The sequence below is a fragment of the Stegodyphus dumicola genome, chromosome 8 (assembly GCF_044657685.1).
Source record: "Stegodyphus dumicola isolate Sdum_Otavi_A_Nest chromosome 8, ASM4465768v1".
In the NCBI taxonomy this organism is placed as follows: Eukaryota; Metazoa; Arthropoda; class Arachnida; order Araneae; family Eresidae; genus Stegodyphus; species Stegodyphus dumicola.
Genome location: NC_140775.1, coordinates 31195649 through 31214207, shown reverse-complemented (window position 1 = coordinate 31214207; position 18559 = coordinate 31195649). Strand labels below are relative to the sequence as shown.

Here is an 18559-nt window from a genome sequence, read left to right as displayed (position 1 = left end):
TCGTTTTTTATGTGATACTACTTTCTCTTTAATTCTATAAACAGACATAATTTCTTGTTCAGTTACAAAGTTCTGCTGTTCAAGTCCTATAATTGCTGTGTCGAAAATACCGACTAATTTGTCAATCGAAATTTTTTTGTTTTGAATAACCTCTGTGTCACTTTCTTCGCTATCGGAAGCAAATTATAATGACGAGGAATTTGATTTAAATCATATCAAAGACGGAGTACATCGAGATGAAATACTACATTTAAATAAAATATAAACATCTGCCCTGAAGATAAGGATAGTGCTGACAGATCAACTTCCAATTCATTGCGTGCCGCGGCGTTCTCCCCCGCCGCAGAGCAGCGTGAAATTGATAAACAGATTTCGGAATGGTTAGAGAAACAAAAGATATGCCTTTATCCATTTTTCGCAGCAATTCCACTTTTTGTTTAATGGACTTCGAAACGTACTTTCGCTTTGTAGATCCTTTACATATTAGTAAATATATATCGGAAATTCTATTTGACATAATCGAAAGTTCAAGCTTAATTTTATAACATTGCTCTAACAGTCTGCAAAAAATAATAAGCTGGATCCATTTTGAAGATTAAGGAACAACGCAATCTGCAACATTAACTGAATTAGATAATTTTAGCTTAGCTTATACCATCCGTTATACATTAAACGCGCATTTGTAAATGTATTTTGTGCATGCGCACATGCATATTCGCAGCCATAAAGGTCTTACGCGCATACGTCAACGCGACACATGCGCAGAAAGTTTGTAGCTTTGAGGTCCGGATCATTCCGGATTATGGGTGTCCAAATTAACGACTTTTGACTGTATTTGGCTACAATTTTTTATAAAACACAGATAACTGAATGAAATTTAATGCAACGTTAATATTTTTGGTTATTTTAATGAACTTTAATATTTTTGGTTAAATTATCTTTCCACTGATATACACTGAAGTGACAAAAGTCATGGGATAGCAATATGCAAATATATAGATGGCAGTAGTATCGCGTAGAAAATGTATAAATGCGAAGTGCTTTGGCAGGGCTTTCATTTGTGTTCACGTTATTCATGTGAAGAGGCTTTGACATGATTATGGCCGCACGACGAGAATTAACTGACTTTGAACGCGGAATGGTAGTTGGAGCTAGACGTATGGGTCATTCCATTTCGGATATCGTTAGGGAATTCAACATTCCGAGATCCACAGTGTCAAGAGTGTGCCAAGAGTTTCTAATTTCAGGCATCACATCCCACCATGGACAGCACAGTGACCGACCACCTGCACTTAACGACCGAGACCAGCAACGTCTGCGTAGAGTTGTCAATGTTCACAGACAAGCAACACTGCGTCAAATAACCGCAGAAATCAATGTGGGACATACGACGGACGTGTCCGATAGGACAGTGCGGCGAAATTTGTCTTCCTTGGGCTATGCCAGCAGAAGACCGACTGGAGTGCCTTTACTGACAGCTCGACATTGCCTGCAGCGACTCTCGTGGGCTCGTGAGCATATCGGTAGGTCCCTAAATGAATGGAAAACCATGGCTTGGTCAGCTGAGTCACGATTTCAGTTGGTAAGAGCTGATGGTAGGGTTCGAGTGTGGTGCAGACCCCATGAAGCCATGGACCCAAGTTGTCAACAAGGCACTGTTCAAGCTGGTGGTGGTTCCATAATGGTCTGGGCTGTTTTTACATGGCATGGACTCGGTCCTCTGTTGTAACTGAACCGATCATTGACTGGAAATGGATACCTTCAGCTACTTGGAGATCACCTACAGCCATTCATGGACTTCATGTACTCAAACAACGATGGGATATTTATGGATGACAATGCGCCATGTCACCGGGCCACAATTGTTTGCAATTGGTTAGAAGAACATTCTGGACAATTCCAGCAAATGATCTGGCCACCTAGATCGCCCGACATGAATCCCATCGAACATTTATGGGACATCATCGAGAGGTTACTTCGTGCCTAAAACCCTGAACCGTCAACGCTTTCACAATTATGGACGTCTGTAGAGGCAGCATGGCTCAATATTCCTGCAGGGGACTTCCAACGAGTTGTTGAGTCCATGCCACGTCGAGTTGCTGCACTTCGCTGGGCAAAAGGAGGACCGAGAAAATATTAGGAGGTGTCCCATGACTTTTGTCACTTCAGTGTATAATTATATGGTATTACCCAGAAATAGAATGGTATTATAAACCATCAAACCTCAAAGATATACTTTTTTCATAGGAATCTGAATAAGTTGTGCTTCTTTATTCTGGTTATTTGGCTACAGTTTTTTTTATAGAACACAGATACATAAATAAACTTTAATGTATTACATTTTTGATTAAATTACCTTTCCACTGATATATAATTTTATGGTATTACTGAGAGATAGAATGGTGTTATGAGTCGTCAAACTTCAAAGATATACTTTTTCCCTAATATTTCCACAATTTTGGTCACTACTAAATTTGTTCATCCATTAGAAAATAAAATCCCCTCAAGGAATAATAAAAGATTTATACTTTTCTATGCTATGTAAAATAGGTTGATGTTTTGTAAGAGATAAGTTGAGCATTATTCCAAGTAAAAAAAAAAAAAAAAGAGTATAATAATATATTTGTTAGAAAAGCTGTTAAGACCTGCATCCTTCTAATAACATACCTAGAGATAACTCTTAGTTTTTATCACAAGTACTGTCTGAGTTAAAACCTAATTTAAAAAAATTAATTCAAAACTAATAAAATACAAAAACAAACCAATAGACTAAGCACATTCACGAAGTTCTGTTTATCTATTATGAAATAAGTCTTAGTTACATTCTAATAAAGTAGAATTAGTTGTACACTTCAAATATCTGAAATTATTTGTCATTAATATAAAAAGAAAGGGAAGAACTGTAACAGAAATAAGGTGGGCAACCTATCTGTCTGATTTCATTTCTTATGCTGTAAGAAAGCACTTTATAGTATTTTTAATATTTTATAGACTGAAAAATGCATGTGAAGCTATGTTATTTTTATTCTAGATTTGGAACTTGTCCAGAAAAGAAAAGACATTTGATTTGTCTGAGCGCAAAGAACATGGAAAGATTTATGACAGTAAGTTATGTTATTATGATATTAAGTAAATTAAATGAGTTCAAAATTGAATAATGATACCTATGTTGTAATATTCCAGCCTTAGCTTAGCTTGCTGATTTACTGAATCTTTTGGTTATTGAATGATTTTTTGCATACACTATAATTATTCACTAATTAGAAATAAGCACCAAAGAGAAACTCAACTAAAAATTTAATTTACGATCTACTTCTTTTACAGTTATAAAATTAAGAAAATTTGTAATCAAAGGACATTGCAGTTTTCAGGGTTAAAAAACTCAGAACCATTTAAATTAAATTAGAAGTTTTAAAATCAAGACATTTAAGTTAAAAATTCAGTCTTAAAACTGTTAAAAGAAAGATTGATAGAGCCTGATCTGGTGACCTTTTTTTTTTTTTTTCTTCCCCCCCCCCAAATTTTGCATTCAGAAGTATTTAAGAAACTAATAACAAATTAGTTACATAACTAATACTTAATTTCATAAATTTTAAATAGAGGCAAATTGATTAAGAATTATTTTACATATTTCACAAACATTCAGTACATCTGCCTTGCTGGTATGACAAAATTGTGTGTGATATTAGGAAGCTTTATTTGGACATGTTGAAAAGTTGACTGATTCCACAGTTGAGTGAAAACAGTGATTCTTTCAGCAAGACAGTTTTCTAGCTTATAATCAAGACCATGTGTAAGAATGCATTAGTCAGAATTTGCTGAAAAAATAAAGACTGTTTATTATTATATCATAATCTAAATTTACAATTAAAGTGAGTAAAAATGCACAGAAAGATGAAATGCTTTAATAATGGGCTAGTTGCTCAGCCATTGAATTTTATTTCCTATAACTTTCTGTTTTTGGAGAAACAGTGTCAAGGTTATTTTCTTAGTACCAGTATCTCCTCTCTAATATGTATTTAACACATTCACAATTGTATCACCAGTCCTGTGGCTCAGATGTGGTATTGTGGCATGCGTGTGGGATGAACCAGATTGCTGCTTAGGTATTTACTGTACCAAGTAAAATTGGTCAAAATAACTTAGTTTGCTCTATTTCCATATAATAAAATTTAGGTACTTTTCCGTTTCGCCGGCGCAAATCTCGCCAAGCAGACTTTATTGGCGACAACATACAGTATACACATAAAAAATATTAGTTCTAAGAATTCTTTTAAAAAAAGAAGACGTAAACATTTTAATATCGCTTAAAATTTTATAAAAAGCCAATAAATAAAGAAAATAAATTTGCAAAAAGACAATTTAAGAATTTACTATGCTTTCATGGTTCAACATCCTGATTCGCTGGTTCATATCATGTGACCTCAAGCGATCTCATCTCACGTACACTACTCTACAAAAATCTAATGCTCTCAGTAATTATCTACATTCATTTCAAGTTAAATCTTAATTTGGAACACAAGTTTAAATGCAAGAAATATTTCAATTCATACGAATAGCTTACTCAGAAATTATGTAAAACTGCAGTGCTTTACTTCGCTAATGCATTCTCATTAGAATGGATGAATTTAACCCTTGACTTTACCTTTTCTATATTTTCGGCTTCGGATAAGCGCTGTGATTGCATCCCAATTGACTTAATTACCGAAAATGGCCTTAGACATAAACTGAACTATCTGATAAAAATTCTATGTATTCTATATGCCAGTATTGTAAGAAACAACCAGTCTGATAAGAAAAAGCTGCGACTTGTTTTGAAAATGATGCGTAAAAGGTTACCAGCAAAAATATTCCGTTTGGCATCAGTTGTACCGTTATTGGCGACTTTATCGCTTGCGCCGGCAAAACGGAAAAGTACTAAAATTTAATATTGATTGAACAGTTTATCTGTTTTAAGAATATATTATTGAATTAAGAATAATTTTTTATTTTGTTGTACCATTTGTTCTCATAGCTTTTTCTACACATTCTTGTCTGTGTAGCAGTAGTTTAAAGATGCCTGATAAAATCAACGTTTCTACCAAGTACATTGGAGGCTAAAGTGCAGCAAAAATTATCACAGTTTGTGTAGTATCTGTGAAAAAAGGTGCATGAATGATAAAACTATGTTTAAATTTTATTGAAAGTTTCAAGAAAGATCACTAGATGTTTGTGATTGGAAAAAGGGTGGGGAAGAAAGACATCACTGACTACTTTCTTCTTCCTCAAATTATGTAATGGGTTGTGACAAGCTTCTGTAACAAAGGTATATAACTGTTGGCTGATGCGTTAGTTGTTTTACTCAAGAAAGCAACCATATGGAGGAATAATGTAAATGTGTGTATATATACGAGGGCTATCCAGAAAGTAGATTACGTTTTGGAATAAAAAAATAAACAAAGTATAGGAAACAAATTTTATTATATACAGATGAAAGCCACACTCAAATACTACTTTTCTACATAGTCACCATACAAATTAAGGCATTTATCGTAGCGATGTACGAGCTTGGAAATTCCTTCGTCGAAAAATTCGGCCGCCTGCGCCTTCAACCACTTCGTTACCTCTTCTTGCCTTCCATCTTGCACAAAACTTGTGGTAACCAAGCTTTTCGCTGATGATTTCGTGCAACAAACTTCGCGAAATTTGTGGAAAACTCAAAGAAAGTTCCGTTATTGTGAAATTTCGATTTTCACGGACTTTAGCATCGACTTTTTCGAGAAGTTCGGCGGTCACTATGCTGGGTCTCCCACTTCGATCTTCGTCGTGAACATTGGTTCGGCCATTTTGAAATCTTATGACCCACTGACACACTCCACCTTCAGTGATAATGTTGTCCCCATACACTTCACGAAGCTGCCGATAGATTTCTATCGGTTTACAGTTTTTTGCAGTCAGAAACCTTATTACTGAGCGCACCTCGCAGCTCGCGGGATTTTCAATTAACGCAGACATTTCAAACCGTCACAGTATCTGAACGGAGCACAGCACGAACCTCTCACTAGCACGGCTAGATGCAGACTGAGCTGCGCAACGCTCTGACCCCAAGATGGCCGCGCTAGCCCCGCTCCTAGCGGACACAGACGGAAACGTAATCTACTTCCTGGATGGCCCTCGTATATGGAATGATCTAAAATTCACTGAATTCGAAAATAAGTTTTTCTAATACTTGTGCAATAGCTGCAAAGTAAGATAATAATAATTTATTTACTAAAGAAATATTGATTATATTATCTTCTAATATAAATTTAGTGGAATGTATCAAAAAAGAGTGAACCGATATATATATATATACTAATGTTATTTCTCAAATAAATAAATATATATATAACTTCTTTTCTTCATTCCTGTTAATATTTCTAAGTTGTTAGAACTTGATTAAAATACCCCTATAATTTTTCTCAATTTTACTGTGTTTGTAATTAGATTTGATTTTATGATATTAAATATTTAACTGTGTTCTCTTCTCTTTATGTTTAAAGATATGTTTGGATGTTTAAGCTGGAGTGCAGATGAGAAATATTTGTTGTACATAGCAGAAAAAAAACAAAAGAAGAGTGTGTCATATTTCAAAGACTGTTTTTGTCAAGATAGTGGTGGAAGTGATAAGGATGATAAAGATACTGTTAAGGTAAATGTTTAAATAAATGTTATTAAGCAGTATAACTAACACTTGAAAAAAGTTTTTATATGTACTCCTGTTTATCAATGTAAAAAAAAAAAAAAAAGTTTTTATGCAGTGTTAAAATCCTACTAACTTTCTCAAAGAAGGTAAAAATATTTTTAAAGTCATAATTTGTTTAGTTTGTACATCCAATAATCTAGGGCTTATTTTACAGGCTATTATGAAAAGAGAGTTCATGCTTCATTATTTTCATTTTAAAAATATTTCTCCTATAGGGAGAAGAATATCTCTATCGTGAAGATTGGGGTGAAGACCTTGTTGGTCTTCATGACTCAGTTATATGTATCCTAGAATTAGAGACTGGAAAAATAGAAGTTATTGAATTGAGTGGGAAATATGAAAATTTGTGGGTTACCCAGGTAAAGTTTTTTTTTTTTTTTTTTTTTTTTTTTTTTTTTGTAAGATAATAGTTTTGTAAATAAACATTAAGTAATTTATCTTGAAATTGTATGTATTACTTATATATTATTTCTTTGTTAGTATATTGAATAATGATTAATAATTCAGCTTTGATGTGAAATGAATAAAAAATCATGCAAATAAATTATCTTATTTTAAAAGCAATAAAAATGAGTAACACTTGATATTTTCATATTTTAAAGCAATAAAGTTTTATAGTACTCAATATTTTCGTATTATTTATGATAAGCGCATGTAGATCTATTTCCTTTGTGTTGTTTCTCTTGTTTTAAAATGTAAGTTTTCTAGATTATAATTGATAATTGGAATTTAGATTTAAGCTCAACCACCTTTGTAAAAATCACCAAATTTTCAGAATGCATCGAACTCTGGCAACCATGTAAATTTAAGCAGTTTTTATATCTAAATTATGGTATTATTTATGGTAACACTATGAGCAGCATAGATTTTTGGGTCTGTCATGAAGACCTGTATTTAAACAGCATTTATTAACTAAAATTGTATTATTTACTTATTTTATTCTGTATTTTCATTAACTTACATTCATTAAGATGACATTTACATTATTAAAGAGAGTCAGAGAGCAAAATATCTTAAATTATAAACTAATAGTATATAGCAAGTGACAAAAAAATCTTATAACCATATAAAACCGGTCATATCACTCAGAGGGTTAAACTTAATTATGAAATATGCACTTGTCTGATTTGCCTGTAGTGAAAGAAATGGCAATAAAGTTTCTTTAGAAATATAGTGTCTTTCCACAAACTGGTAGAAAGAACATTTAACTTGAATATGTTCTCCAAGTTATCACCATGGAATATCCATGCGATCCAAATAAACAAAAATCCACTTACAAATGGTTGTGTAGTACACTACAAAGACCAAGATCTGGAATGGTTGGGACATGATTCCGGATTTTGGAAATTTCAGGATTTTAGATCATCTGTTCAAAATATAGTAAGATGAAATATAGACATGGCGACATTTTGGTTTCACTTATTGTTTAGGTCTTCTACAAATTCTCTCCTTCCACATTCTCACCTCTCAAGGGTTGAATTTGTGATCCTGGCCAGCATCAATACAATCTCAATTAATATATTGTCATTTGCCATGGTGCCACTCCCTAGCCAGTAGATGTTTGAAAGTGACATGCAAGGATTGAGTTAATTGGGAGAAAAATTGCTTTTATGGAATACGTGTTTTCTTGAGTGTTATCTTCTCTATCCCTAGATTAAGAAATATAAGGGAAGAGAGGAATTTGTGTAATATTATTTATTTTTTGACTAGTGGTCTGGATCCTTGGATATTAGATGTCCAGATTTCAGACTTTGTACTGTAACAATACATAAAAATATGTATGTATGAAATCAATGATTTTTTTGCAATAATAAGTCATTCAATTTCTTCTTTCTAAACAGAGCCTCAGAACAACATAAACATGGTTCAGTAAAACTGGAGGGTCTAGCAGAATAGTGAAAACCGACAAAAGCCTTTTTCTGCAGCGCAAAATGGGTTGAATACTGTTTGTTTACTAAATAAAGAAGTGTCAGTTATTTCAGAATTTTACAGGAACGATTGGTGCAGCTTTGGTGCGATCTCCACCAAGTTTCTTAGTCGACAGGGTAATTTATAAATAACAAAAATTTTGTATATTTTCATTTATTAAACCATTCTGATGTCTTAAAACCAACAAATTGCTATTACATCACCATTAGATATTTATGTATTCAGCCTATTAGATAGATAGCCTTACTAATAAAATGAAGAATGCTTTTATAAAATAATGGGCAATTAAAAAATAAATGAAGACAGACCTGAGACAGTTTCCCTCAATTAATATTTTTCCTTAACCTAATATTACTCTAAAAGTGAATTTGTCTGATTGTAAAATAGTTTAACTGTTTTGAACAGAGTTTACTGAAATCCATAATCATATCAGCAAAGTGGAAGTAACAGGATACTGAGCATTTCTTTCTACCTCATCTCTCTATTTCTTGATGTAATTGATCTGTGAGCATGCTAGAAATGATATTTCTGAAACTGCTTTGCTATATATTTATTATGCTAATTACATTATGATTTAAGAGTGAATGCACTGTAATCATCATGGAAAAATTTATTTAAAAGGATTTATAAGTTGATAAGACTAGTAGTTCAAGAATTGTGTAAAAGATATATTGCAAAATTAATAAATAAGTGTATTTAAAAAAAATTAGTTAAATTTTGCATTTATATAAAATCATGACTTATTTCACCTTGAATGTTCAATGACAAAAAAGATTAAGTACTGAATTTTAGTTTACATTGTTCTGAATGTTTGATATAATGTTAATTGTGGCAGGAGGCTGCACAAATGGGGTCTTATGTGCACAACACCAGTATGATGTAGGCCATTAATGCTTGCTCATTGGAAAATGTCGGTTTTTGTGGTTTGGGGATCATAGGAACTGGACACAATGAGAGACAGTTTAATCTGATATAGGATTCTGGATGTATAAACATCTGGAGAAATAATGGAACAGGTAATCACCCCTCCAACATTATTGTGTGAGGCTTTTTTTAGAGCTGCAGGAGTTTTCATTTGGGATGGTATCATGCTTGTTAGCTGTACTGACCTCTACATCTCCCAAGGAGGTTCAATCACTGATGTCTTCTTACACCTTGAGATTTTGTTCCACTATCATACTGAGGTTCAGATCATATTTGCTGGTATGGAGGTGCTGTGCATCTGGACTTGGATTGATGATGTCAATGGATGGCAACCCTACACCTCATAAGAATATGAGAACAGAGTGTTTCTCTTTCAACTTCTTTCCATCAGCACTTCTGAAAACAATTAGGTTTTTAAATTTTAACATCTGTTTCAGATTTAACTATTTGATTTTTTGATATAAGAACTTATGTTTACAGTATTACCTTTAGGTAAAAATTAATATGACTAACTTATTAAACCAAATTACTATTCTTGATAGAATATCATTTAATTTCGATCGATATTTTCTTATTCTTCTGTCATGATTATTTAAAATTTATAATCTTAAGATTATCATTCTTGAAGTCTTTCATATTTTTATTCTTTTTTAGGCAGTTTGGGGTCCTAAAGATGAATTTATATTATTTGTTGGCTATGATAAGTTATCTCGTAGGTTAGGTATACAGTATTGTGCCCAACGAAGGTATGTTTATGATATACCATTGATATATGTATCTATGTAATTACATTTTTGTATGTCAGAAAGAATTTCTAAAATATTATACACAAATTGTATATTTATATAGCCTAGTTATTACAATCCTGATCAAAGAGCAATGATTCTTATGTATGAAGTAGCTTAATTCGCTAGTAACTTAGGTAATTCAGTCATCTAGTTTGGATTTTAGAATAGAATTACTTAGTATTAAAAAATTGTTTAGATATCGAAATATCAAAAAATAAAAGTCAAAAATCCAGAATTGCTGGATATGTTTACCAAAAAATCAAATATTTAAAAATTCACTTAAATTTTGAAACTAAACACAAAAATACTACTGCATAATAATATATAACTATTTAATTTATTTAATGTGTATTTAAAGTCAAAATTATTTGTGCATATATTTAGGAATAAAATTTAATTGTATGGATATTTAAAATTGATTCCAATTTAATTTTAACTTTGAGTGATAATTTTCAAAACACGTCACTAAAATTTAGGAGACTTTTTCAAAATTTTTTTAGTTTTATATGTACAGTGTTAAGATTTCCGTCTTTTATGTTTGCTTCTTGGTGTTTAAATGCCTACAAGTTTTTTCCTTTTTTGAAAAGTTGGGCTCAATATTTTCATTACTTCATCCAAATCAGTTGATACACAAAATACCTGCAAACTTTTTCATCCTTGTATAAAAGAATCTTCAGTTTCAGTGGCTTTAATTTAATTAAAATCTTCTGTTTAACAGGCACTAAAATCATACTAAAAAGTTTCTGAAAATATCAGAAATGCTGAACATATTCATCTTCCAGAAAATTTCGGTTTGTTCCATCTTCCTTTGTTGGTAGTCATAAAATAGTTTTATGCAATACCAGAGCATAAAATTTACTTATACAATTTACCAATACCACTGGTAAATTGATGATGCAATTAAAGTGATGTCAGTGTTTGCAAATATTATATTGTCATCTTTGGCATCACAATTAATAAAATATCCATAAGATTATACAGCCATTGAAGTGTTAATTGCTTATCAAGTATCGTCAATTTCAGTAATCAGTTCTAAATGTGTTAATAGACTGTAATTAATTTGAAAAGCTCTTACTGTCAAAATTTGCCATAGGGCCTTTTTTTTTTTTTTTTTTTTTTTTTTTAATTTTAGTTGCTTGTGCTAATAATTTGAGAATGTTTAGCCATTTTTTTAAATTTGGATTCCAAATTTTAATAAACTTTTATGCATGCAAGTTTAAATCTGTGATAAAAAACTAGATATTAAATTGAAATAATATGTCATTTAATATGTGTTTTATTCTATTTTTCAGTATACATATAGTATGCATGTTTTAATAATATTTTTAATTTTGCTTTGTATTGTAGAAGTGGAATTTATTCAGTCAATAAAGAAAATAAAGAAATTGGTAAGTTAAAAAAATTTGTGTTAGCCTGAGATCTTTCTCATTATAGGGCATCATGCAAGGGGGGGGAGAAAAGTTATATGTGCTATTTGGATACTTCCTGCTAGTTACATGTTATTTGCTTTTTATATATGTGAATTCATTCTAATGTATCGCATGTCGTCCGATAACATAAAAGGTCACTAGCTTGTTATTAACATAATCATATAGATATTGTTATGATTCAAATCTATTATTAGCCAGTCAGCTAGCCAATTTTTGTATATGTAATATAATTTATAGGTATTTAATGTATTAATTGTATTAAGGCATCCACCTTGGAGCAGTTTGGTGGCTTTTTTATAGATGAAAAGGTAAAAACCAGGGGCTAGCTGGTGATCTTTATGAATTTTTTCAAGAATATTCCCAAACTATTGATATTTATCTTAAGTTGGCAGATATTAGCAACATATCAAAAGACAAAAACATTTTAAAATTTTAAAAATACAAATGAAAACTATTAAAAAAGGATTGTATGATACATTAAAAAAATTAAAACACATTTTTCAGAAAATTTTTTCTAATTTTTTTGTACTGTTCTTCCCTTTAAATACATAGCCATCTGTTTTTGCTTTAAAAACATCAGAGAATTGCAGAAATGTGGCATTGTGCTTTGGCTATCTACTAAACGTCTCTCATAATTTTCCCTTTTAGTGACAAAATACTGTATTCCTGCTGAACTTTTACCTCAATTTCTTTTTATTTCTGGCAAATTCCACAAGTGGTATTTTAAAATGAACTTGAAGTCAAGAGATATGATTTGTCTATTAAAATAGCACATGGTTACCAGAGTTTGGCACATTCTGAAAATTTGGCAAATTCTACTCTAGCTGTGATAATAAGTATGTACTGTTATATGAATATGTCTTAAAAATACTTTTTTCACATTAACACTTTTGTTACTTTCTTACTCACATGTCTTTTTGGAGTAATAGTTTATTTCTAACACTGTGAACATTATTTATTTCTACCATTATGATCATGAAATGCAGAGTCTGTCACAATATTCTGCAGAATTTTAGTGTAACATTATGTAATAACTGAAAGGGATATGTTAACATTATTAGTATTAGGGGAATTAGAAATATTTTTAATCAATTTTGCAAATTTTGTAATAGATGTTAGTACCACACAAGCCATATCACACATTTTTGGCACTATTTGAATTAAATGTCAGTTTACTTTTCAAACTGTTGCCATCAAATATTGCAGCTCTGTACTATAGTTAAACAAATTAAATAATGAAGAATCTGCATATATGTATGTTTCTCGCACTGTGATAAAACAATAGTACCTGGAGCCATCAAATTTTGAATAACATACATTTCCACCTGAATATGGGCACCTGAATTGGATGCCCAGATTTGGAATTTGTTTTATTATCGATTTCATATTTTGTACAACTTTAAGGAATTTTTTATTAACAAACTCAATGATTTCAAAGCGAGTAATGGCAAGACTGTAGGAAAAAAAAAGAATTATCTCCAGCACACGAGACTATGTATCAGAAATTCTGAAGATATGCTCATTTTAAAATTATTTTGCAATATTATTCTTGAACTGAATTTTGCTGCATCTGTCAGTTTTAAAATTAGTTCAAGATAATTAAGGATGTAATTAGTCCAATCACCATTGTGTTACCATTTTGAAGCAAGGTTTGGCTCATAAAATTTAACAGACATTAACTTCTGATATCATAATTAAATTAATCTGTATGAAGTTTAGAAAAGGATTGTTTGATCCAGCAAACCCCATTTGTATTCAGATTTTTTTTTCCCATGGCATGAGCAAAGGCTGCATAATAGCAGTCCAGTTTCAAGTCAAATATTGATTTGATGAGTGGTTATTCAAACAAAATTTTTCTTTTTGAAGAAACAAAAAGCTCCTTCTTTATCCCTTAGCAAACCCTAAGTATGATAGAATCCACTGTTCAGTTATACCCTGGAAAGAAGCCAAACCAGTGTCGTAACACTTGGCGGTGCCAACAAAATATGCCGTAATAAATTAATCACAAAATTGTATGGTTTTTAACAGAAAAAATACTCAAATGTCCAGTGTTATATTATATAGTAGGCTTTGAAAGAGCAGAAGCCTTATCTGGTTAGTTTGAGATTTATACTCTAACCGGCATTGAAAATGCAACACCAAGAAGAAATGGCCCAGAGAAAATGTAAATTTCAGGGTAGACACATGTTACCGAGTTATGCGAATGATGTGGAATGGGCAACTCTCCAGAGCACTTTGAAGAAGATATAAGGGAAGGAACCTGCAGAATATTTAAGTTTTATGCCATGATTTCTTCTAGGGAAATTATCATAGAAAATGTATTCTTGTCTCAGAGGACACATGTAACAGCAGAGAATGCCAGGTCATCATCAACGGAGGCAGTTTCAGCAGACACATGATTTTATGAAGCATGGTGATTGAAATGAGAAGAGCAGGTTGGTCCATACAGCAAATCTCAGCTGACACACACCTGGATGCGTCCACAGTGCACAATGGTTGGAGCAAGGAACTGTGGCAAGTTTGAGGGATGCCGGTGCAGCCAGAGTGATGTTAACATATGTGGATCGATGCATCCACCAACAAGTGGTGGCGCAGCCTCAAGCCACTTCTACTTCCATTCTGCAGCATATTCAAGACACCCTGGATGTTCCCACATTGACCGATAGAATCACCAATCGATGGATTGTTGTCATCGATTGGTGCGTAGTGGCCTACACTCGTGGCATATGTTAAGAAGACTGCCATTGACCATAAATTATAGATGCCAGCGTCTGCAATGGTGCCAAGCTCGAGTGATGTGAATGACGGAATGGCACAAGGTCATGTTCTCAGTTGAGTCATGCTTCTGTTTCTTCAATGATAATCACCACATATGAGTATGGTGTCGATGTGGAGACAGGTCCAATCCCGGCAGCAACTGTGGAATGCCCCACTGTACGACACATGGCATCATGGTTGGGGCACAATTGCATAAGATTCCAAGTTACTTCTAGTTTGAATTCAGGACACTATGACAGTCCAATGAGACATGGATGATGTGCTGGGGCCAGTGACACTCCCTTACCTTCAGAGAGTGCCCAATGCCCTTTATCAACAGGATAACGCCCGACCGCACACTGTTCGCATCAGCCAGCATGCTGTGCAAGGCATACAGATGCTTCCCTGGCCATTGCTGTCTCCTGATCTCTTACCGATCGAACACATTTCAGATGTGATTGGGCGCCAATTGCAGACATTGCCACATTCGGGAAATGAACTGTGGCAAATGGTTGGCAGGAATTGGAGAGCCATTCCTCAGGACACCATCTGTAATCTCACTGACTCCGTACCTACACGTGTTGCTTCGTGTATTGCCTTACAAGGTGTTCTACAACCACCATTATTTTTAATAAATACTGGATGCGGGGCATACTGTGCAATTGCACGATGTACCATAATAGGCAAACTCTAGACCTTTTGGAAAGCTTCAGTCTATACAAATTCTTATAAAACTTGCAATTATCCCACCTTTTTTTTTTTTTTTTTTTTTTTTTTTCAAAGAGTTAGTATGGGAAGGCATTACCAGTTGACCTATGGTACATCGCTGGTGTTCCCCATACTTTTACCTTTACCTTTACCTACTGAGCCAATGCAACAGCGAGAACATATATGCATACCTTTTGAAAGGAAGCTCACTTATTGTTTGTTGCTGTCTCTCTCTGTTTGCCGAGTTTCATCACTTTCTGACCATTCCTTCTTAATGTTGCATTTTCAATGTCAGGTAGTATAAAATAAAATTAAAACAATGAACTACCATGGTTTTTGTGACACTAGAGCAATAATTGATTGAATAAGGTAATAGGACAGACATCCACCAGATCACAAAAGGAAGACACATTGAGAAATTTTGAAGACTGTAAAAAATTTTGATTTATATATTGATTTATACATTAAATAACTATATATGTTTTCCAGTGCCATGAAACTACTATCTCATTCCATTAAAGTTTAGTGATATATATAATTCTCAAAATCCTTATAGTTTACATACTCCTTATTTCAGTGCATGTGTAATTACGATTTAAAAACAAATTATTTAGGATTTTATTAAAAAAATAAATTCTTTTTCCAATTATATATTTAGTTTTACAGATTTGTTATTAATCTATCGATCAAGTTATTTGTTTTGTAACTGCTTTTTGCTTTCTATTTATTTTTTTTACTATGTTTAATAGAATGCATTAGTATTGGGAACAGTGTCAGTGTTCGTTCTCCACGTTTCAGTCCAGCATATAATTACTTAATTTACTTGGAAAATGAAGCTGGAGGTCCTCATCGTATGTGTAACAAACTTACAAAAGTAAGAATTTTTCAAATGTAGAAATTCTGTTGTTTTTTTTCTTTTGTTAAATCTTTATTTTTAAAAATTTTTTATTTATATAACATGATGTGTATAAATGTATTGAAAGTGATATTATTATAAATCTTTTATATATGATATTTTAATGGCTTTTTTTGTGTTTTCTTTCTTTATATTTGCATCTTTTGTGTTTCAGCAATGCCTATATTCATGTATATATATATATATATATATATATATATATATATGAAATGCAAATTCAGATATTTTATGTCAGATTTTTCAATAGTTAATTCTTGAAACTGAAGAAATTTATTCATTTGTTTATCTGATAATCTACTGATTGTAAAGATTTGTTTGTTCAAAATGAAATAGATATTAAACTAATTAATTCAATTGGTTGATTTCAAAGTTGTTAAATATTATCATTTATATATCTGATCCTGCATTGATTGTTAATATTTGTTTAATTTCAAAATAAAATAGATAGTAAACTCACTAATTGGTTGATTTCAAAGTTGTTAATTTGCTATATTATCATTAAATTGTGAGCAAAATTTTAGTGAAGTGGAGAATAAAATTCATAGTTTCAAAGTCATTAAATGGTTACAGTTTAAATTAGTATATAGGTGTTTTTTGTGAATTTCATTGAAATTAGTTTATAGCTCATGTAGACTTCTGAGATGCTTCATATGTCCATCCAATATACCAGTGTACTGTATGTAATGAGATAGTGTTATCCATCTTGTATATTTATGTTTTGATAAACTGTCAAAATGGTATTTGCAATTTCATGAGGGACTAATTAATTATAAACTTTTCATATATCCATTTGATGTATACTTGTGTAAAAATTTAAATTACTAGTTATGAATTTTTACTTTAAAAATCAGATCAATCAGATTTATGATCTGTAATCCAAAATGGCATGAAAATCAGTGCCTTTTGAAAGTTATCATCAGTATGTACTTAACTTTACTAGTCAAGCGATTCAAGTAATATATCAGAAAGGGACATGTATGTGAAAGTACTGAATGTTTTTCAGTTTTATTTTGTTGTGTGAACTATAAAGTTATGAATGGCTCTTTAAATAATTGCTCCAGAGGAGCAGGAAGAAATTGTCAATTTATTATAATTAGTTATGGTACATAGTAAAATAAATAGTCATAAATAACATAAAGAGAACATGTATGCAGTCAAAAGTCAGTAATCCAGACTCGTCGGGGCTTCAATTCCGGATTATCGATTTTTCCGGATTATAGATGGCATGCAGAAATTATAAAATTAAAAATATGAAACCATAATTTATGAAATAAAGAACAATTATGATCTAAAGGGTATCAAAATTTACAAAAAAAAAAAAAAAAAAAAAGCTTAATATTTATTTGCTTACTTTATTAAACATTTCTTTCAATGTAAGTTATTTAAGTTGCTTCGTTTTATGTGATAATACTTTCTCTTTAATTCTGTAAACAGACATAATTTCTTGTTCAGTTACAAAGTTCCGCTGTTCAAGTCCTATAATTGCTGTGTCGAGAATACCAACTAATTTGTCAATCGAAATTTTTTCTTTTTCAATAACCTCTGTGTCACTTTCTTCACTATCGGAAGTAAATTATAATGACGAGGAATGTGATTTAAATCATATCAAAGACAGAGTACATCGAGATGAAATACTACATTTAGTAAGGAATTATAAGCCAAATAAAATGTTGCTAAAGCAAAGTTTAAAATTTATAAAATTAAACATTTAGCAGTAGTAGCAATAAAAGCCCCGTGAGATAATATATTGTGCAGACATTAAAGACAATAAAGAAGTTTCAAACTTAACCAATTTATTAACAATATAAAAAAGGATAAAAACACAAAAAATAAATTTAAACAGAGTCTTAGAAAAAATATAATATAACCATCATTCATCAAATAATATTTTTACCTGGTCTCCAAAAGTACTGGCATTCAATACAAACAAAATGTCCTAAACAGTAATTATGCGGTCTCAAATGAAATTGGCTACACATTCAATAAGTCCATGATCAATGGTCAAGAAAGCACCTGAAATTTAAATTAAGTTCTTGAAAGCATTTAAATCCGGCCTAACTCCGCTTACATTAGTTGAACATGAGGAATCGCCGCTACTTATTTTAAATGCCACCTTCATGAAGAACATGGATGCCGCCCACGGCAGTCACTCACATTATAGTCTCTGAAACCAAGGAACTTATTCTGGAAAAGTCATCTTGTATACAGGAACCAAGGAACTTATTCAGGAACAGTTATCTTGTGGACAGGAACCAAGGAACTTATTCACCGGACTGCATGCATCCTTCAAAAGAGGCTGGAAACCGCACACCCAAGTGCTAGGAAAGCAGGAACTAGAAGGGCTGAGCCAGAGCGACGCGAGATGCTTATACCAGAAGTAGGC

General features: G+C 32.1%; 1 protein-coding gene across 2 annotated transcripts in view; it reads left to right on the top strand.

Moving 5' to 3' along the window:
- Positions 1-18559, top strand: part of LOC118200104 (acylamino-acid-releasing enzyme-like) — a 91791-nt gene that overhangs the window by 15537 nt on the left and 57695 nt on the right. For both annotated transcript variants that reach the window (XM_035372028.2, XM_035372027.2), the window contains 6 exons: positions 3032-3104; positions 6522-6670; positions 6940-7083; positions 10232-10323; positions 11713-11753; positions 16010-16134. In XM_035372028.2, coding sequence (XP_035227919.2) covers positions 3032-3104; positions 6522-6670; positions 6940-7083; positions 10232-10323; positions 11713-11753; positions 16010-16134 — 624 coding nt within the window. The remainder of the gene's footprint in view (positions 1-3031; positions 3105-6521; positions 6671-6939; positions 7084-10231; positions 10324-11712; positions 11754-16009; positions 16135-18559) is intronic.